The following is a 23525-nucleotide window of genomic DNA, read 5'->3' as shown; positions in this document are numbered from 1 at the left end:
GAAAGTCGGAAAGTGACTAAATCAAATTTTAAAGCCCTTCCTACAATATCCTGAAGAAATTTTTGTCATTATTTGATTACTAAGTTGTTATTTTTAAGGAATAATAATGAGCGCCATGCACGTTTTAGGCAGCCGTCCATGATGAGTGGAAAAGAGATGCCATTCAGGCAGTCCAATGAGTCCAATGGCGCATCTCACTCGCACTCTCATTTGCGGCCGCGTCAATACGATCTTACCGCTCATTATTAATAAATAAAAATAACAGCTTAGTAATAAATTAATCACACAAATTTCTTCAGGATCATGTAGGGGAGGCTTTAAATTTGATTTAATCACTTTCTGACTTTCATAATAATAATTTTTAACCGAGTTATTAAGTCTTAAAAATGGCCATTTTCGCGTTTTTCAAATTTTAAATTGCTTATATCTCGAACACAATCAACTTAAGAGAAAAATTACAAGAAACCTTTTTTGTCCGGAATGGTCCGAAGAATCCAAAAAAATGTGTCCGATCCGAAAACATTGATTTTTGCAATTTGATTAAAAAAAAAATTGTTAAAAAAAATTGGACCACTTTTCGCGTGGACGACTTCTTGTACCTTATTCTGGGGTGTCCCACGAATGTGATTATGCAAAAAAATTTCATGGGAATATTTTTTCCAACGAACCCGCCGTTTTCGTCTTGTCTATATAGCTAGTTTTTATTTAACTTATAATAGTTGCAAGGCACCATTTCTACAAAAAAAAACTAAGGACCTGATCACTATTATTTAAACTAAGTTAGACCTTTTTTTACCTATTTTACGATTTACCGTAAACTATTGACAGAAATAAAAAATAGATGGGATTTTTCATTCAAATCTTTTTGTCGCAACTCATTTTATTGGAAAGAATTACTTACTGCTAACACTGCTGGTGTCGATGGTACAATTCCTTGTTCTTTTAAAAGTGAAGCCAATATTGCATCTTCAGACTTTCCATAAACAGTTGACGTTGGTGAAGTTACAGCAACATTTAGACCATTCAAATTATACTGCTTTAGAACTTCTTCTAAAACAGGTGTTGCTTTTGTAGGTGCTTTTGTAGTTTCCAGGGCTGCTATTTGATCCTGTATTGAGGTAGGAAGCTTAGTAGTAGAACTGGTTGTAACAGTTGTAGCAACTGTTGACGTAGATTTTGAATTTTTATCTCTTTGAACTGCTAAAGCAAGAATCTAAAATTTTATTCCTTAATGAAATATTAGCTTAATTCCAAACATGTTTCAATGTTATACATGCACAAATATTCAGAAAATGTGAAGCGAATATGAGTAATATACAGATTAGCTTTATTAGCTTTTTAGTTATGTGTACGGAAGAGTAGAAGCTCTATCTCTATACTGTATACAGTTTTACAACTCTTGCCCAAAACGTCGAGACCAGTAAAAAGATAGTTTCGTCGAATTTATAGACTATGAGAAAGCTTTCGACAAAGTTAAACATAACATTTTCATGGAATGTGTAAAGCGAAGGGATTCGTCAAAAATGATGTTAACATAGTGTGAAATCTCTGTTGGAACCACCTGGCTACACAAGCACTTGAAAACTGTACAGAAGGTTTCAAGATAATGGTGAAAATATAAATAACATTCGTTATGCTGACATTATATGCCGACATTCATAATCTCTGAAAGTAAGAAAGACCTGCGTACGTTACTAAATACAATTTGTTATACTAGAGAACAATTTGGGCACCATTGAGTTTACTCCCGTCTTAAGCAGGTAGTTATTTTATTAGTCGAGTTCACTCCCGACACTATTCGAATTCACTCCCGAGCGATTTTACAATAAAGTATGATTATTTAAGGATATTATTTTTCTGAAATTTAAACATTGTTGCCAAATAGCACTTTTATCGTAAAGCAATTCGAGAAATTTTTTCAGACACTAAACTTAAGGGATGCCTGTTTCACTTGAGTCAAAGTTGGTATAGAAAAATTCAACAGTTGGAACTGTCCCACGAATATCATTGCAGAAACAGATATAACTAAATACATAACTTATATATTTGGTTTACCATTTCTCAAAGTAGAGGACGTTGGGGATTGTTTTGCCATAGATCTTGTTGCAATTCAACCAGAAGATGAAAGAGTGGTTGTTTAGTGACTATTTCGTTGAAACCTATATTGAAGAAACATCAACATTTCCTCCTCACATATGGGCTGAAAATTCTTAGTCTTTACAAAGGACAACAAAAAATGCATGTGAGTCTTTTCACTGTCGCTATTCATTATACAACACATCCAAATTTTAACCAGTTTATTTATGTTCTTCAAGATTTTTAATTTGATACTTATATCAAACTTCAAAGTATAGAGACCGTTGTGAAAGTGTACGATAGAAAAGTGATATTGAGAAAAAACATTAAGGTAATAATTTGAAATAACTACAAAATAACGGCCTTACCAATTTTGAATTTATAAAAAATATATCAAATATGTAAAAAAAGTAAGCGGGGCAGTTAGTGACCAAATATTAACAAGAACATAACAATGAAACATTGTTTTCTTGAATTATTACCAAGTTACATTTTTAAAAATCATCCCAATTAGATGTAGATGTGCAAGAACGTCTAATAAGAAATATACTTTTAAACGAATGATTTGTCAACAGTGTCCAGATTTTAAGGTTTAATAATTACTTACATTATTGGCGGCTTAAAATCGCCTGGGAGTGAATTCAAATATTACGTTTTACGTAGTCAGCTTTTATTCATATTTTGGGAGTGAACTCAACTCGTTCCAACAATTTGGCTTAACAATAAGCACAAAGAAAATAAAAACCATGGTAATCAGTAAAAGGGTAAAGTCATGACAAGGATCTAGATTATAGATAAAAATGAATATATTGAACAAGTGCATAAATTGAAATACTTAGGAGTGTGGATTACTGAAGATTTAAATCCGAAATCAGAAATTGGATCAAGAATAGAGCAATCAAGTGCAGCCTTTTTAAATATGAGGAAATTTCTAAGTAACCAAAAAATCAATCTGCAAATCCGACATCGAGTGGTAAAATGTTATATCCACTCTATTCTTCTTTATCGTGCCGAAGCTTGGACTGTTAATGTTGACTTAATGAGAAAGCTGGCTTTTGAGATGTAGATTATTTGGAAAATTTTGAAAACACCATAGACCGACCATATTACGAACGAAATTCTGACAGTTATGGTGCAGTACACCCCAACAATGTTAAAGCGCCTAAAACATAAGGAAATTTTGCATGTAGCGACCACAGCGGCTAGAGAGCTTTCTATTGTATATTCATCTATGCGATGACACATAGTTTTTAGTCGTCTCTTTAGTTTCAGCAAGTACATTTGGATTGAACTTGGTCACACCCGACGAGTCGGATTTTGTTCTTTCTGCAGAATTGTCTTTATTTTGTTTTACTCATATAAATAAATAAATATAGGTAAGTGAATAACACCTATTACAGATTCTAACACATTTTTTTGTTAGTCTAAGCTAAAATGAATTACGAACGAGAATAAGCACGCCTTCAGGCCTTATGGGACGAAGCCGACATTGACGAATGTATTGACAAGGGTAATTCGGAAGTAAGTGAAGAAATAGACAATGTTAGTGTAAATAGTGGCTATCCTGACCAGCTTAAATATATTGACGTTACAGATATCATAGACAACTAAACGTAAAGAGATTTTTTGAGATTCTTTAACTCTTTCAATTGCTGGGGTTTGTCACATTTCACTTGTCAGTTAGTGGCACAAAAGTTCACCTGTCGGATGCCGGGTTAAGCAGAATGAAAATAGACAGGGAACTTTTGACCACTATTAAAAGGAGAAAGACAGCCTATTAGAGGCTTAAATTATGAAGGGTAAAATCGAAGGAAAAAGAGGTTCTGGTAGACTAGAAATATTTTGTCTGAAAAATAATCGCGACTGGACCGGGATAAACATATGTATAGACACTTATAAGAAAAGCAGAAATTATAGACGAAGTTGCAATGGTTATAGCCAATATTAAATTAAGTTTTAAAATAATTATGCACTCACCCTTTCTGCTAAACTGGAAGCAGGATTGGCGTTTGAATTTTTGGTTTTGTCGTTAGCTACTGACTTTGGTCCTCTATTTTGACCCAAACCCTAAAAAATACAAAAATTTATAATATACATACATAAATGGATATTTATTTAGACAAAACTGAGGAAAAATTAAGTACAATATTCATTCGTGAGCCACCTTTGAGAGAACTTTAATACAAGTGATTGAGTGATATCTTCAAAAGGGTTTATATACAATTGTTATTTGGGCAGTGCTAAGTGCCAAAAATTATGGTAGTATTAATAAGAAGAGTAGTGCAAATCACAGCAATAAAAATTTTTGACTAAATTTTTTTAAAGCTGGACGATATTAAAGATGAGGATGGGGTCACTGTATTGCTTGAGCTCCGTATCATCAACCGTAGTTTAAACCAACGATGTCCTCGCCAGCCACTGTGTATGAAAAATGCCAAACTCACACATTTTAAACTTCTTGGCACCTTTTATACTAGCTACGCTTAAAAAATACAACAGTAATATTATTTATAAGCAGTTTTTGTGGGGAATTTCCTATATTATATGAAACTAAACATAAAACTTTTAAGTGCTTGAAAAATATTATAGAAGAAGTACTTGAAAGAAGAATATTAAAAAACTCCAAATTAGTTGGAGTTAAAAACTTCAAAAATACTTCAAAAACATCCAGGGAATACAAAAATAAGAAAAAATAGCCAGAAAAGGTATAAATGGATCTATTGGTTGAACAGACGGTTTCTTATGGCTCTCTATAGTTGGTTCTCGATGATGCCTTCTTCTTTCGGTAACATGGCCAAATTTTTGTAATCGGTTCATTGTTGACGATTAGTTGCATAAGGTCGACGTCTTGTTTACTAACCCCATGTAACTTTCTCTTTGATGTATGTCTTTATGCCAAATCCGTTTTTGGAGCATTCTCTAGTGACTCGATCTATAAGGAATTGAAGGTCTTCGATACTTACAGCCATGATCGCTGTGTCATCTGCATATCTGATGTTTTTTCTAAAGTTTCTTACCCTATTCGAACTCCACATTGCCCTTCCAAGGCTTCGTTAAAAATGATTTCTGAGTAAACGTTAAACAAAGTTGGGGATAACACACAACCCTGTCTGACACCTATTTGAATGCAAATTTTGTCTGTTTCTTTATTGTTTACCAAAATAGAAGCTTCTTGATTCCAAGATAGATGTAAAAATCACCATCTATTCGAATCATTTCTAGATAAATATTTAGATATACAAACACTCTATCATGTTGAACGCTATTAAACGCCTTCTTAAAATTTATAAAGCAGACGTAAATTGGTTTCTGTATTTCCATGATGTTTAAGTCATGTTAGCATTGAGAACAAAGAAGCTTTCTCAGTTCCCAATCTTTTTCTGAAACCGAATTTTAATTCTATTAAGGATTATCTTAAGAAGTAGCTTGAGAGAGTGACTCATGAGACTAATTGTTAGTCTAAGGTATATGATTCCAAATAGACGTAGATATTAAAAACTCATAAAAGAACATATTACAATGTGGTAAAAGCCGTATGTAACAAGTAATATCAAGCAACATAGACAATAACGATGCTATAGCAGCATAAATGCATAAATGCAAAATCATACATGACTCACTAGAAGAGAAAAAAGAACAAAAAGATATATATGTATATAATTATATATGCTTTGTCGACTTAAGCTTAAAACTTAATAGTAAGAGCAGCACTCTGGGAAGCAGTGAATAAATGTTAAAACAGGAATATATATTAGGTATCTCAAAAATTTAATAAAAACATGTCCATTAATATGAGAACAATAATCATAAGGAACCTCAATCCAAGGATGTCCATAAAAAACAAACACCTACACAATATCTAAGTTACATATCATGATCAAGATATAAGTTAAATGAGGAGAAAACTACAGGATAAATAAATAACAAAGCAGTCCTCAACACTGACTTCGCAATAGCAAAGTATCTCATAACAGTAGAATTGGAGACAGAAGATAGAGAAACAAACTCCATTAGAATAGTAAAAGAGACTAAAACACAATCCGGGTAAAAATACCTACCTACGAGAATGGATTAAACCGAGACTAGAAACATAAACAAAAAACTCAATTATAATACTAAAAATTGCGAAAATTAGACAAAAACATTGTTAAAAAACAATATCAACATAAAGTAAAAAAGAGATGGAAGTGGTATATGAAACTAAAGAGATTACCTATTAGTTTTATTAGGAAAGAGTTTAGTGAGGAGGTTAAACATAACGGATCAAAGACGACCCACTTCTATTAGCAAAGCAAAAATTATAACGAAGATCTTCTGCAAAATAAAATTAATATTATTAGTAAAATACGTTGCATGTCTTGTTTTAATACATGTTAACCCTGTAAGCGCGCATGATGCTCTCAAGCAACGTTGACTTCAAACTCTAAAATTTCGATATACGTCGAATTTTACCACAGTAGGACGGTGTGTTATCCAAGCGACAACCGTTCGTCTATGATTCCGGCATGTGCGCCATCTGTATTATAATTTCTTAACTTAGTAAGCATCATTTCGAGTGTGAATTTTCAATGGAAGTGTTGTAGTGGCGACGTTGCTAGTTAAATATAAACAAATCGGTAGGTAAAAACACGTATTTTGCTGTAGTATTTTTAGAATATATTTAGGAAAGGTTTATTTATAATCTAAAACATACATCTACTTTGTACTTTGAGTATTTTTAGCAAAAGCTTTGCCTAAAAAGTATGTTGCTTAGAATCAACGTTGACGCTAAGTGGTAATGGTAAAAACTAAACTAAATTTTCTTTTCAGAAATATGGACATCCCTCCTGTTACGTTTTATGAAGAAAAAACGATATATATACATAGTTGCTGTTAGAGCAGATGTATCAGATACAGAGAGTATATCCGATGATGAGGACATGGAAAGTAAGCATTTGGATGAGTGTTTAGTTGCAGATTCGGGAGGTGAATATGATGAAATACAAATAGGTAGCCAAAAATAGATAGCTACAAATAGGTAGCTAAAAGTAAAACCAATGCATTTAAAAAAATTTTAAATGGACATAGCTGAATCTTTTCACCAAACAGGTAAAATAAAAAAGAAGGGGCGGCCTTCACTGAACGAGACGTTCAAAAAAATTGTAACTCATACGAAAAGTCGACCACATGACATCACTAGGAAAGACAACGTGGGACACTGGCCCATCTATGGACCAAAAGGAAGATGCCGCTTTTGCAAGAATGGCTACATGACAATTATGTGTCAAAAATGTGACATGAGATTATGTTTTACACAGGGCAAGAATTGTTTCTTTAATTTCCGTAACTCTCCATAAATTTTTATCTTTGTTTTTTCTTGTAACTGTGTAAGTAATAAAGTTCGTGTTTGCTTATTTTTGTAGCTTTTTTTACATATTGTAAGCCCTAAAAAAATTAATTTTGTTGATGGTGATTCCTCGTTTGCACAATGCAAAAATTTTAACCTCAAACTGATACTGATGCTTTGGAGCAACGTTCTCATTATACCACTAATGGACAATGTTATTTGAGGGCAACGTTTTCAAACTCCACTTTTTATACAAAAATTGCATATACCAACCCCACCGATACGTTCATAGCCGCTTAAAAACGCCCACACAAATTTTTATAATTTTATTTCAATGAATTTAATGTGTGACGGTTACAGGGTTAAACACAGACACTTACCAGATTCGTTAAAAATGACAACTGCTGTAACAATGCTGCTTGTTCCTTCTCTAGTTGCGCTATCTCTCTAAGATTATTTTTTTGTTCTGATGACAATCCTTTAAGCTTAATGGCGGTGGTGGTAACTTCTATAGTATTAAAATCAGTAATTGCATCAGTTCTTCCTGTCGTAGAAACCGTAACTGTTTCACCAAGAGTAACTCGTGTTGGGGAAGTGGTCATCCTTGTAGTCGTAGTTGGTTGTGGTGTTGTAGGAATGGTAGTAGTTGTAGTTGGTTTTGGTGTTGTTGATGGAGTAGTAATTGTAGTTGCTGGAGTAGTCGTGGTTACTATTTTCGTTGTCGTGGGTGGTCTGGTAGTGGTAGTTGGTGCATTGGTTGTTGTGGTAGTAGTTGTAGTAGTTGTGGTAGGTCTAGTTGTAGTAACTGCTTGTGTAGTTGTAACAGGTCTTTCAGTAAAAGTAGTTTGAGTTACCGAAGGAGCAGCTGATATTCTAATTACACCTGGTGAACTCGTTGATACTTTAGGCTTTCTAGTTGCTTCGTCAGGAAACAAATTTGGGAAGAACGTCGTTAAAAATGTTGGAAAGACTGACGGAGTCGTACTTATAAATATAGGAGTAATGGTGGTAGGTGTTAGTTTTCTTGTTGTGCCTATTTTTTGAATTGCTGAAAATGGAGTCGGTTTTGCAGGCAATGTTGTATCATCCAAGATTTTGTTTGATAGGATTGCGTTGTCTTCGGTAGAAGTTTCTTCTGACTGTTGGGATAATAACATAAAATATTAATTACAAATATCATTGATATAATTTTCACGCATCATTACTTTTACTTGAAGTTAAGAAAGGAGTCCTAAAATAAGTAATTAAAATAAAATCTATTGCAGATAATACCTTTAATGGAGTAACCTCAGGAGTGCTTGTAGTTGATGTGACAGTGTTGGTGGTGGTGCTTATGGCTTGTTCTGTAGACATTGTACTTTTTATTGTAGAAGAAGACTCGGTGCTTACAATTTCATTAGAAATTGGTATAGTTGTGCCAACCTATAAAATTTGTGCAAACAAGTGTGTAGATATATTTAAAATGCGTCATAGAAAGGATTAGAATGTCACTGTACAATGGTTTGGGTTATGTACATTAAAATATTTTACGTCAAACAACTTATATAATCTTATTTATGAACTTGTATTCTTATTTTATTAACCCTTAAACGCCCAACCTTTTTTAGGTTCCATGTACGCCCAAGGGTGGGTAAAAAATGTCCACCTCGAAAATAGCTGATATATTTATTGAGAGTTGTTGGAAATGGATTAAACTTGAAAATCTTATGCTTAATAAACACAGCATCTTCTAAAATATTAATATAAACAATTTACAAACCTTACAACAAAATTACAATGTACATCAAAATTAACATACCAGTAAAAGCCAGTAATTCAGATTTGTCGATTTTCTCCACATTCTTCCTTTCAGCCTCTTCATTGGTGGATAATTATGTGGATTATGTAATTATACGTCGATAATTATATGAATTATGTTCCTACCAACGAGAAATTAAACAGAAACCTTTAGTTACAAGTTTTACAAAGTGTGTACTTTTTATGCCCACCCATATTTAACTCAAGATATTACTTTGATTTTCAAAAATATCGGTAAAACCAATTTAACATTCGATAAAAGGCTGTCTTTTTAACAATAAATAATTTTTGGAAAATTTTTAAACACGTAATAAATATGTTACAAGGGAATACGCATTAGGTGGACACTTTTTACCCACCCTTGGGCGTTTAAGGGTTAATAAACAAGATATCTTTCATTTAAAAATTATTCAGTTACCAACAGGAACAATGAGCAGTTACAAATTGTACAGCAATATCTGACACCGCGCAAGTCACTCTGGTAGCAAATCAAGGAGAGGGGCTTCAATTGAACGCGTTGGTGCAAACAGTAAATATCCATATAAATTGCATTGTGCACGAGCTCAGTGGTTTTGCGACATGGATAGATAAAATCGTAGAATAGTTGTTTATTTAGAATCCATTTAATATTTTTGTAATAAACATGAATATTACAAGCGCCGTAAAAATGACACTAAGTGCATAATCCCTTTAAGATACACAACTGTCGTAAAATATGATTGGTTGTTGGTATACGGTTACTTTGGAACTTAATTAATTAAATACGGCTTCAATCTACTACATTATACTTTATTTGCTGGTATTTAAACTGCGAGTATAAACATCAACAATGGTAGCGACCTAGGCCTACAACTTGTCGCAATCACCTTTTAATTACTAAAATTTAGTTAGTATTTAATACTAACTACCATAATATATTATACTACTACATAATGTTTTCAAACTTACGCATGAGGAAGCAGAAGGAAATTTTACTGTGAAACAGGTAACAAATAAAAAACCGAAAACCTTTTGAAACCCGGTTGTTCTGACAACGTCGCATAATCAAAGTTTCCAACCTTGGCGGTTTGAGATATTTCTGCCAACTTGTAAATTACTTCCACAAATATGTGTTTCTTCTAAACCTGTTTCGTGTTTTCGATTCGGTATAAAATAACAAAAAACTATCAAAATATAACTAAATTGGAGAAAAATATTGTTGTTTTATATAAGTTGTTTATAGCCGGTAAGAAATAAATCGCATAACGTTACTAACGCTATCTTAAGAAAGGCATTTTAACACATGCCACAATTAAAAAAGTATTTTTACTCTAGTAATAGCTGCTTTCTACCTACTAATAATATTCAGGACAGTTAATTCTAGGGAATCCAAAAATATTTTTCTTAAACTATTTTTGTCTGGTGTTGTAATATTTACCAAATTAACCACAGCTTTAGTTAAAACTATGTGCTTTCATTTTGACGTTTGGATGTCCACTTCGGAAATCGTTCTCAAAACACACATTATTAAGTATTTACCTATGTACATTTTTTTTACCTGGTAATATAAAAAATTCTTCTAATAATTTTATTTTATCTGCCTGTCTCCTACACATTGACAGTTTAGAGATATATACTGAAATAGGTGATTTGAAAATGATATTGTGAGTATTTTTAAGGTGCGTTCGTGAGATGACTTTATTGGAAGACAGTTCATTCGATCATATGAAATTTACTTCACCTTAAGTTAAGGTCACGAACGAATGAATCATATGAAGACTATAAAAGAGTAAGAACTGGATCTCACTAATTGGTAAGAAAAACAAAAACAGATTACTGGGAAAGATTCACAAAAGGACTAGAGATGGATTTTTAGGGGCAACAGAAACAAGTATGACGCTTCATAAGGCAACAAAGAAGCGAAATGAAGGAACTAGTTGAAATGGAACACATAAAAGATGATACATGGGTATTAGTGATGTAACGAATGTCATTTTTTGGACATTCGCGAATACGAATGCGAATGCGAATATCTGCTACCGACATTCGCGAATGCGGATGCGAATGCGAATATTCAGTTTTTTGAAGTTATACTTCTTTAGGAGCGATTGAGATTGAGGGTGAATTTATATTGATTTGCGCGCATGCGCACACCGAAAGTATGGTATTAGTCGTTATACGGGCTCTGATTGGGTGTTGAAATGATCTGTCAATAATAAACAATTGTTCAATATGAAGGTAAACAAATGTATAATATATTAGTTTTATTGTTGTGAGGACAGAAACAAAAAAGTTTATAATTGTAATGACATTTAAATAGTTATTAAAAGCAACAGGTACGTAATAATTGTAAATGTATTATAGGTACCTACCTATTTGAACCTACCAAAATACATAGTATGTAATAATTTTATTTACATAACTTGATTACCATCAAAATTTCTATCAATGTTCACCTAATATATTGTTTTCTTACTCTATGTTTTGTTGTATTTTTTCAATTCTAAATCATTTCAATTCAAAATCAAAATAATTTAATTTAATTCAAAAAGGTCAAAAGCTTAATCCGTTTAGTTAGTCGATCTTCGCACATAATGACACATTGCCTCCGTGGCGAAGCGTTTAAGGCGAATGAACCCCAATATACCAACCGCGCTGATAGCTGGTTCGAATCCCAATAAAAACTTTTATTTTTTTATTTTTTTTAATCATTTTATGATTGTAAGTATATTTATTATATAATTTTATTTTCAGAAAATACGTATTTAGTTAAAAAAATTTCCGACAATAAATGTTCAGAAATCATTTGTGGCATTTTTAATGTGTTTGTGTGTGTTTTATTCTTTTATTATTTTAATTTTTGGCACTGTTTTAATAAAAATGTTTGAGAAGTAGTAAGTATAAATTAGTTTAATATTTAAATAAAATATAAATAAAAAGTATATTAATTTCGTTTAAATCATATAATAGAAGTATAACTTCTTACGTGCGTGCAAAGTACACACACATTCTTTTTTTTAATTTGTTTCTATTTTTGTAATGTTTCCTAAACTTTTAATGAAAAGTTCATTGATATTTAGTGTAAATCAGTCTGATCTTAAGCTTTATTACATAATACCAAATAATAAAAAAAAGTGAAGGCTGATAATGTGATTAGGATACAAGGTTAATTTCTATCTATCTACTGCCCTTCATTTGTCCAAAGTTGAACGTACGCCTCTCACTTATTTTTCCACTCTTCTTGTTTCAGTGCTAATGCTATCGATCTGGTCCCTGCGTATCTTTTTAGGTCATTCGACCATCTCGTCTGTGGTCTGCCCCTTCCTCTTTTGTAGTCCCAAGGTCTCCAGTGAGTTATCGCTTCATTCCACCTTCCGTCTCTTTGTTTGCTGTTGTGTCCTGCATATTTCCATTTGAGAGTAGCTGCATGTTTGAGGTTAAGTTACCTTTTCTTAATAAAAAAAAGATGAGAAGTGAATAGATTTTGATTTTATCAACCTAATATTATCTCTTAAAAAAATTTTTTTCTGGTTTTCATATTCGCAAAACATTCGCACAAATTTCGCGAATGCGGATGCGAATGCGAATATGCAAAAACATGCGAATATTCGCGAATGCGAATGCGAATACGAATATTCGTTACATCACTAATGGGTATGGGTGGCCTTCCTGACAAAAATGTTTATAAAAAGAAACAAAAAATCTTTACCAGAAACGCCAAATATAATAAATGACGAAAAGACCGAAATCTCCCAAATGGATATGAAACAAGGAATAAACAAATTAAAAAATAGAAAGTCATCAGGGGAAAATCAAATACCAAATGAACTCTTAAAATATGGAGGTGATCACTTTGCACAACAACTGCAATTTCTTATTCATAAAATAATCACCACGAGCAGCATACCAGATGAATGGAGGAGAGCGATCATGCTGATGTTCTTCAAGAAAGGAGATACGAAAGACCCCAATAATTATCGAGCAATAAATCTTTTAAATACAACACTCAAATTGACAACAAGAATTATAGCGACAAAAATAAACGAACTAATAACTCTGCAAGAAGAACAGCAAGGATTTCGGAGAGGAAATCATGCACGGATGCAGTTGTTGTAATAAGACAAATAAAAGAAAAATCGGTGGAATAAAACAAACCAGCATATATACGCCTGACAGATTTGAAGAAAGCGTTTGATAGATTAAGAATTCGGGACCCGATACATTTATTATATGAAAAAGGAATATCACTGGATTTAATAAAAACCACTGAGTATAATATAATATATAAAGATAACATAGCTATGGTAAGATGTTAGGAAAAACTATCGAAACCTATCAAGTATGAAACTGGTATTTGACAAGAAGATTCGCTGAACCCATTAATATTTAATCTGGTAATGGATGAAAACATAAAAAACTTACAAAAAAGAAGAGGATATAGAATGGGAGGAAAGGAAATGAAGATAATCTGCTACGCCGACGACGCCATAATAACAGCCGAAAATGAAGCCGCCCTACAAAAATTAATTAAACAATTCGAAGACACGGCGTTCATATACAACATGGTGATGTCAACAAAGAAAACTAAGTGGATAGTAATATCAGCGGAATCGAGACGATGTAAACTGATCGTAAATAACAAAATAATAGAACAAGTGATGGAAACGGAATACATACTTAGGAATAAAATTGTCAAGCTACGGAAAAGTGGAAGAAGAAGTACAAAAACAAGTGAATATGTCAACAGAGCAGCAGGATGTCTCAACAACACAATCAGAAACAAATACCTCAGAATGGAAAGGAAAACCAGGATATACCTATAAATCAACAATAAGATCGATAATGACGTACACAGCGAAAACAAGAGCAGATACGGCGAAAACACAAAGACTGCTAGAAACAGCAGAAATGAAAGTCTTTCGAAAAAATAAACATGTGGACCAAAAGAAAAAAAATCAAATGGAATCATCACATAGACAGAATGACAGAAAATAGAATAGGACGAATAGCAAGAGACAAATCGCCAAATGGAAGAAGATTATTGGGACGGCTGAGGAAAAGATGGTCAGACAATGTCAATTGAGGCTAAAGATCGAAGTAAAACAGGCATTGAGCCTATTTATAAAGTAGGAAGAAGAAGTTAAGGTCACCACCGCTGAAAACGACATTCAAACCATTGTTACAAAAGTCGGCAGTATTACCATCAATAACGCCTATAAACTACCAGGTAAGCAATAGCCAATTCACGTTCTTATTACTTCCATCTAGCGGTTTATATGGGCGACCGCATTAGTCATCACGAGTGGTGGAAATACAGGGAGAATAGCAAAATGGGGATGCCTTAGTACAATGGACTGAGGATAAGCATTATATTATCTAATTTTTGGCGCTAAACACAAAAGCATATTTTAAGCTTGGGTCCTAATAAGGAAACTTGGAGATGGTAAAAGTTTTCTACAATGGAAATCGGGTATTTACCCAAAGTCAGCAGCACCTCATTTTGTTTCGGACATCATAGTGACCTGAGTAACGCTCACAAACAAGATGTAAGTAAACATTTCATTTCAAAAACCTTATAATCGCAATCGATGGTTCCTTTTTGGTCTCTAAACAATAATTTTTGTTTAGTCTATTAATGTTTTGTATTTTGAGAACGTTTTCCGAAATGGAAGTCTAAACCTCAAATAAACTTAATTTTAAAGTAAACTTGTGGCTTAAACTCTTTAATTGCGGCATCCTTTATTTTAGCTTATATCTAAGTACTATTTACAAAGCAGTTCTTCGGAATAATCATTCTTCTGTTACGAAATTAACAGAAATAAAGCAATAATATTGCCGTGTAAGTTTACAAATATTTACAAGATAAATAGAGCAAATCATTGAAGATATATACAATCTGCTATGAAAGTCTTTTAGAGTACTGCTCATTCATAGGTCGATAAGATACACAACATATTATTCTAATCTAAGTAGCAGATTAATTTAGAATTTAAAACGAGTTAGTTAGCCTTTTTGTTTTTCTTTTCCTTTTTCGACAGTCAAGCTAGTATGAGTCGGCCACCTGTCCCACTTCGCTATGTAACCGACATTTTTTTATAGCTATGTTTATTACTTATTTTTGTATTTTTTTCTATATTTGACATAAATTTTTCTTTAAACATATTAAAAAAATGTATAAAATGTTTCGTGCTTCTTCTTATTGAATACAACCGTCTCCACCACTTCTTTTCTTTCATGATCTTCATGAAGTATTTGCGCCCATTTTGTAATGGTAGGGAAGCCCAAGCGGGGATTTTTGCAGTTACTCGAGCGCGTCAGATTATCATATGGGGAGAAACCTTATACCCTGTCAATGTACCTCTACTTTATATTAGCTCTTAATACAGGGGAGTTCGTTAAGGGGATAAGAAAAAAAATCTGTCCTTAGAAAAACTCGAAATCGTTAGATTTAAGATAAGTTCAGTTAAATACATGCAAGAGAGTGTATATTTCAAAAATCTGGCGGGGCGTAAGGAAATGGGCGAGTCACCAAATTTTACAAAAAAAGCGAATATTTCGCGAAATGAATGTCAGATCGACAAACTAAAAATGCGTTTCAATATTTTTCAAAAATCTATCGAATGATACCAAACACGACCCCCCTCTATCAAGTAGCTTAACAAAATGTTACGTATACAGTGTACTATACTATGGAGTGGAATCATGGACGTTGAATGTGGAGACAATGAGACGACTTAACGCCTTTTAGTCCATGTGGTGAGACCGCTCCCGTCTGAAAAACATTTTTCTAATTCGGTTTCTCTGCCGATTCATTTTCAAAATGTCCCCTTTAAACAAATCTGAAGGGTGCCGGACGGAATTTTTGGGCAGAAATTGTTTAACCAATTTTTTTTATACAAATACATAAGATCACCTTTTATTGCTCCAAAAAGTATATTTTTATGATTTTTGGATCATTCTAAACAAGAAATTTGTCTTGTGATTTTTCTCAAAAATTGACAGTTTTCGAGTTATAGGCGATTTAAAATATAAAAAAATGGGAAAATACTCATTTTCGAGGCTTTAAAACTCATATTTAAATTAGTATTTTTAAGGCTGCCAATAACTTGGATTAAAGTTAAAACATTCCTTTTCAAGATTCCGAAGAGTGATCGGGTCTAACTTCAATTTAGACCGTACTTTTTTAATTGTTAGTTATGCATGTCCATCTCGTTTTTTTTGCCAGTGCGGCGCGCACTATTTTCAAAAATATTTTTTGTAGATTCTTTGGGAGATTCTAAATAAAATAAGTTTCTTGACATTTTTCTCAAAAGTTACTAGTTTTAAAGTTATAAGCGATTTAAAATTAGTCCTGTCGCCAGGGGGGGTACAATGGCCTCCTTAATTCAGATGGACTTACCCAAGTTTTTTTTATGTATTTTGACCCGTAGAACACGATTTTTTTGGGTAAGAGTTGATCCGGATGTCGATAAGTTTGTTATAAACAAAGAACTTGAGGAATTACATAACAGCGATTTTTCGCGAAACAAAACATTTTTTTGTATTTTTTGGGTGATTCTCAGCAAAAAATAGTTTTACAAGTTTTTTCGTAGGATGCACAGTTTTAGAGATAAACGCGGTTGAACTTTCAAAAAATCGAAAAAGTGCAATTTTTGAACCCGAATAACTTTTGACTAAAAAATAAAATAGCAATTCTGCTTACTGCATTTGAAAGTTCAAGTCAAATTCTATCGGTCTTGATTATTTGCATTGCTAAAAATTAAGTTTTTATTTGTTAAACTAAGCCATAAACACGTAGTATTTTCCGTGCCAATGCATGCGTTTTAATGTACGTAATTTACGTAGAAATTCTCTGTATGCGCCTACTCGTTCGATTTCACTATGTGTTTATAGCTTTGTTTAACAATAAAAAATTAATTTTGAGCAATGAAAGTAATCAAAACCGATAGAATTTGAGTTGAACTTTCAAATGCGGTAAGCAGAATTACTATTTTATTTTTCAATCAAAAGTTATTCGGGTTCAAAAATTGCAATTTTTCGATTTTTTGAAAGTTCAACCGCGTTTATGTCGAAAACTATGCATCCTATGAAAAAACTTGTAAAAACATTTTTTTTAGAATGACCCAAAAAGTACAAAACAATGTTTTGTTTTACGAAAGATCGCTGTTATGTGATTCCTCGAGTTCTTTGTTTATAACAATCTTATCGACATCCGGATCGACTGTTACCCAAAAAATTCGTGTTCTACAGGTCAAAATACATAAAAAAAACTTGGGTAAGTACATCTGAATTAGGGAGGCCGTTGTACCCCCCACTGGCGACAGGACTAAATGCGAAAATGTGTTTTTTTGTCATTTTTCGGATTTTAAACCGCTTATAACTTTATTAACTTTTGAGAAAAATGTCAAAAAACTTATTTTATTTAGAATGTCCCGAAGAATCTCGAAACAATATTTTTCGGAGGAAAATAGGAGATTTTTGAAAATAGTGCGCGCCGCACCGGCAAAAAAATCGGATGGACACGCATAATTAACAATTAAATAACAACGGTGAAAATTGAAGTTAGACCCAATCACTCTTCTGAATCTTAAAAGGGAATGTTTAAACTTTAGTCCAAGTTATTGATACCCTTAAAAATACTAATTTAAATATGAGTTTTAAGCCTCAAAAATGCGTATTTTCGATTTTTTTTTATTTTAAATTGCCTATAACTCGAAAACTGTCAATTTTTGAGAAAAATCACAAGATACCTTTCTTGTTTATAATGACACAAAAAACCTAAAAATATATTTTTTGGAGCAATAAAAAGTGATCTTATGTATTTGTTAAAAAAAAATTGCTTAAACAATTTCTGCCCAAAAATTCCGTCCAGCACCCTTCAGACTTGTTTAAAGGGGACATTTTTGAATATGAATCCACAGAGAAACCGAATTAGAAATGTTTTTCAGGCGGGAGCGGTCTCACCACATGGACTATTTGAAATGTGGACCTATAGGAGTATTATGAGGGTTTCCTGGGTAGATAGAGTTACAAACAATGAAATACTGAAAAGAATAGGTAAAGAGAAGAAAGTTACAATTAAAAAATGAAAGCTAGAGTATCTGGGACATGTAATGCGGGGCGAGAAGTATAGCATCCTGCCACTCATAATGCAAGGAAAGATATATGGCAGAAAAAGCATCGGAAGAAGACGAATTTTGTGGCTGAAGAACCTCAGAGAATGGTTTGCAGAACCTCAGATTAAGCTCAAAACAACTATTTAGAGCTACTGCCTCAAAAATTAAAATAGCTATGATAATTCCTAACCTCCTTAGCGGTGATGGCACCTGAAGAAGAAGAAGGCGTCATAATCGGAAAAAGTTATTGTTGGAAATGGAAAATTAATTTTAAAAATGGAATGTCCCCCACTTTATGGAAAACTTTACTTAACTTTTTTTGGTTTTAGGACCTAATCTTCACAACCCAATAGGTCCCCATAACGCTCGAGTAACTGTAAATTTAGCGTAGGTACTTTCCTCCCCTACTATAACTTGATAGAACCTCGTTCGCTCGTTCGCATAATACCACTGTGAGAAATATTTTTTTCAGATCTTAACGTCCAAACAAGTACTAGGTTTAATATCTTTCGGTTGTGAACAATATTAACAGATATGAAATAAAAATATGAGACAAAATACCAAATTTTTCTGGCTTACCACTTTTTGGAAAAGTTGTGACCATAGGTCTAAATTATTGCCGAAGCCGTATTAAGTAGGTACTATCAATGATTTTAATTAAAATTAGTAATGATCTACTAAAATATTTACACTAGTAAGTGATGTTAAAATTTCTCCAAAATATTTTTAAGAACGCTTTTTTATATAATAAATATTTTAGTTTTAAGCTATACAAATTTAAGAAAATAAACTATTTATGTCAAATATCTTGCCTTAGTAAACCGAAAGGATAAAAAAATAATTTTCCTTATCGTGCTATTTGACTTTGACGTGGTGAAGGGGCAGATCGATGAGGATCCAATTAAATAGCAAAGCGAAACTAAAGGCATATTGTAGCCTACTAAACTGTGCATGGCAGTTACATATCTAAAAAATATAGTCACCACCACTTCATATTTTTATACAGGGCGAAACCAAATCAGTGATTCACAGATTAATGCATAGTCAGCGACAATATACGCCAGGTGCATGGTGCTGATAACAGAAAGCTGATCGAGGAGCTAAAAGCCGATATTGTGATAAAAATCCTATCGATACAATAGCTATGAGATAGAGCTTTGAAAATAAGTTCACAATTAATATACCAGGCAGGGAAGACCGGAAGGAAGGTGTACCTATACAAGCTGCTGCTACCTTCACTAGTGGCTCAAAAACATCGGAAGGTGTGGGAGCAGGCATAGTAGGGACAAATCAAAGGAAACAATTCCAGGTATGTCCATTTAAAGATTTCACACTTTTCTAGGCAGAAATAATGGCAATTCATCACTGCGTGAAAGAAATCGAAAGGCAGGAAAGAAAGTTTGAAAGGCAGGAAAGAACAGCGCTTAAGGTACTCAACTCTGTAGAGGTCAATTCTAAGATAGTATAGGATTGCTTGTGTGTCCTAAATAAACTACGAGATTGTAGTAAGATTATGGTAGCCTGGGTACCGGGCACAAGGGTCGTAAGGGCAATGAAAAAGCAGATGAAATGGCCAAACAAGGCTCACCAATGCCATTCGTTGAACCGGAATCCTTCTACGGCGTTGCAAATACAGTAACAAGAACGATTACAAGAAAGTGGATAGTTCACAAATCTTTGTAATGGTGGAGCAATTGACCAAGACAAAGACAGGCGAAACAGTTCATTACAGAACATTCGCCAAAATTTACGGCAAACCTAATAAGCAAAGACAAAAAAACTGTGAAAGCTATAGTAGGTTTGCTAGCAGGGCACTGTAAGTTGAATAGGCACTTGAAGCTGATGAGATTGTCAGATGATGACCTGTGCAGATTTTGTCACCTGGAAGAAGAAACTACAAAGCACATTCTATTTCAGTGTGACATCCTGGCAAATATGAGGTTCTTTGCATTAGGAGAAGAAAATTTACCGGCAAATAGCTACATAGAAGGTTCAGTATTGAAGCTATTAGTAGAACGTTTAAGGATCAGGCTAGAGAATATCTAGAAGTAGAGGAAAACAATAAATCTGAAAAGGTCGCAGGGGAATAGGCCAAAAAATCACCTCTTTTAACTTATCCATCTACAGGAGCATGCACGAGTTAAAAAAAATGGCAAGAGACATATATCTTTGGAGACGAACAATCTTTCCCTTTGGAAATGGAAATATTAAGACAAAATATGAGCATAAAAAATTTATGATATGTTAGTTTACGCTTAAATCATTAAAATTAAAGCATCTTAAAGTGTTTGGAGAGGGTATTCTAAAGAGTTCTGCTGCTTATTTTAGTATTGTTAGTCACAACACACACTACTGTTCCTTGCCTTGATTGAAATCGGTTTCCCTCTTGAACGCGCTTCACTGTTTCTACCTTTTATCAAGTCTTGAATGTTCAGTACTTTAATATACTGGTGGATTATCAAAAACAATAAGATTAGTTACAACAAAACAAAGACAAGACAAATAATATTATTGAAATATCTATCAATACAATTATTTTGATCAAATATCTATCAATACACATTGAAAATAAAAAAAAAGAATCAGAAAACTCAATTTTTAAATAAAGCAAATAACATATTTTCATATTTTCAATCAAAATGTTTGATATTATGTAAAATGCGCACGTCAAGTATGAAATCATAAATATATCTGTAACACCCCGTATAAGATAGTAAAAAAATGTTGGTTTATATAGATGGACCAGTGATTTAAAATTTTATACTTACGATGTTGCCAAATGTACAATTTCTGAGATATACGGATAATATGCGTATTTTAAAAATTGGCCACCTGTACATTTTACAATCTTTTGTTGCGGTATTTTATTGCCGATGCAACATATAATCCGTTAATGGCAATATTGACCATTAATAGGTAGAAATTAGAAAAACAGTTTTATTTTGTAATTAATATTGCTATATGACCAATATGTGTTCAATATGACCACTGTGTCACTGAAAACAGAAATTCTTCTGAATTAAAATTCATCTCAGTCCTAACTCATAGTTTCCGGAAAAATAGTGCTGTCTCTTCTGTAATTTTGTCTTTCAGTTCTTCTATAGTCATCGAAAAAAAAAATGTCAGTTTTTGTTTCCTCTAGAATAGTAGGGCAACCAGTTTTTGGGAGTTCTCTTACATGTCCACTTTCCTCAAATTGATGAATAATTTTAGATGAAGTTCCCCGTGCTATAGGCATTCTCTGTTCATAATTATTATAAAATATTTCACACACCTACTTCTTCGTTTGTTCTTGTCCTACAAATATTGTCTTAAATAAAACATACTAAAACATCTGTTATCATATCATTTTAATAAAATTTTAATTTTTTTACTATTCTTCATATGATGTGCTAGATAATCGACCGTTGGATATCAAATTGAATATAGTAATTTTGCTGACGGCAGCTCGCAAAAGGAATGCAGCGGATCTGTTAAACCATTCTTTCAGGTTTCTAAGCCATGACGTTCTTGTTCAACCTAGTCCACTTCTTCCGTCTACCTTGCGTTTTATTATTAAATGAAGTATATTATATCTCTCTCACTGTCGCGTAACATTGCCAAAATATTTAAGTTTGAGATTTTTAACTGTTCTGACGACTTCCGTATTATTTTTCATTCAATACAAAACAAGTGCATTACGAACTCTATCCACCCAACTTATTCGTAGGATTCTCCGATACACCCAGATTTCAAAGGCTTCCAGTTTTTTGAGAAGTATATCAGTTAAAGTCCAACCTTACAAGACACCATACAAGAGAAGAGAACATTATAACATCTCACTAATCTAATCTAATCTAAATTTTTTGACGTAACTTTAAATGTGCCATTGTATTTTAGTCTGCTTTTCATTGCTGATGAGATGAGCCTGTTTTCAGAAGCTATCAATATATATTGACAGTAATTCACGACGCGACGTAGCGACTGACAATAAAACCTACTTGATTGAACCAAATGAAACAGATACTCAGATAATAACAGTAACCTAACAATTACCAAGTGACACATTTTATTTTTTTTATGTTAATATCAACGGTTGTAATAAAAATGTTTTTATTCATTTCTTCATATTAATGGTCATTTTTGGCCATTAACAGGTTGATTGCCGACTACTACGATCGGAGTGTGCTGGCCTTCGACGATACCAGCGTAGCTCACTAGACCGATCAAAGAACAATCTGACCCCAAAAAAAATAAAGGAAGGATGAAAATTTGTGAATAGGTAGTTGAAATTGTCTATTATTATATAAGAAAATGTTTACAATTCTACATTCCCTCCATTTTTCAATAATAGAGGGGAATACCCCCCCCCCCCTCAAAGGTGAAAAATATACATTCAAAATAAGTCCGGAATTGGATAAAATGACTAATTCTAAGCAACTTTTGTTCTATAGGGTTTTTTCCCTAAGGCAATACTTGTCCAGTTATTTGCAAGTGAATATATGTTCATTTTTAAAAGTTAAAAACATGTTTTTGGACGGTTTTTCGGAGATAACTCAAAAAGTAAGTATTTCAGCGAAAAAAATATTCTTAGCAAAAATATAGCTTATAAAAAGATGAAAAAAATGGTGTATGCTTGAGGTCTGTAGACCTAGTAGAAGCAGAGTTGTAGCTAATGAAAAGTAGATTCTTCTTTATAAAATTCCAAATCGAATATTTAAATGTGAAATAACCCAAAAACGGAGCAATTTTCGGGGAAATTCATTTTAACTTTGTTAAAGTATAAAATTTATTAAAATCCCTAAAGGGCTACATCAGAACAAAACGTTTTCGATTTTATTACAAAATCATCATCAGTGTAAAACAGTCTGGATGCTAGCTGAGCCACCAAAGAAATATAGGGGTAATAACCCTTCAAATATAAAATGTATGCTTTACAGATGCATATTTACTTAAAATGCCTTGTGATGGGCAAAAGGCAACAGGAATAATGCCCTAAGGTAAGGTATTTAAATGCTCAACATGTGGGATGCAAAAAAATTTGAGTTTACATTTCGATGACTTTATGGCAACTGATGGCAACGTTTTGTTCTGATGTAGCCCTTTAGGGATTTTAATAAATTTTATACCTTTTACAAAGGATTTATTCCAATTTTTTTTTTTCAGTTGTCTCTTAGTTGCCATAAAGTCATCGAAATGTAAACTCAAATTTTTTTGCATCCCACATGTTGGGCATTTAAATACCTTACCTT

General features: G+C 32.9%; 1 protein-coding gene across 8 annotated transcripts in view; it reads right to left on the bottom strand.

Moving 5' to 3' along the window:
* LOC126881421 (mucin-17-like) overlaps nt 1–23525 on the bottom strand; it is a 440757-nt gene that overhangs the window by 20801 nt on the left and 396431 nt on the right. For 7 of the 8 annotated variants that reach the window (XR_007696844.1, XM_050645687.1, XM_050645690.1 and 4 more), the window contains exons 11-15: nt 20658–20741; nt 8675–8824; nt 7783–8541; nt 4054–4143; nt 902–1213 (exon numbers count right to left, since the gene is read on the bottom strand). Coding sequence is in view for 7 of the 8 variants with exons in the window: in XM_050645687.1 (XP_050501644.1) it covers nt 902–1213; nt 4054–4143; nt 7783–8541; nt 8675–8824; nt 20658–20741 (1395 nt within the window). In the remaining variant the exon portion in view is untranslated. The remainder of the gene's footprint in view (nt 1–901; nt 1214–4053; nt 4144–7782; nt 8542–8674; nt 8825–20657; nt 20742–23525) is intronic. The other variant, XM_050645689.1, reaches the window with a different exon arrangement.

Source organism: Diabrotica virgifera, chromosome 3, assembly GCF_917563875.1.
Source record: "Diabrotica virgifera virgifera chromosome 3, PGI_DIABVI_V3a".
Classification (NCBI taxonomy): domain Eukaryota; kingdom Metazoa; phylum Arthropoda; class Insecta; order Coleoptera; family Chrysomelidae; genus Diabrotica; species Diabrotica virgifera.
The sequence above is the reverse complement of the archived record's forward strand: the minus strand, read 5'-3'. Positions and strand labels throughout refer to the sequence as shown.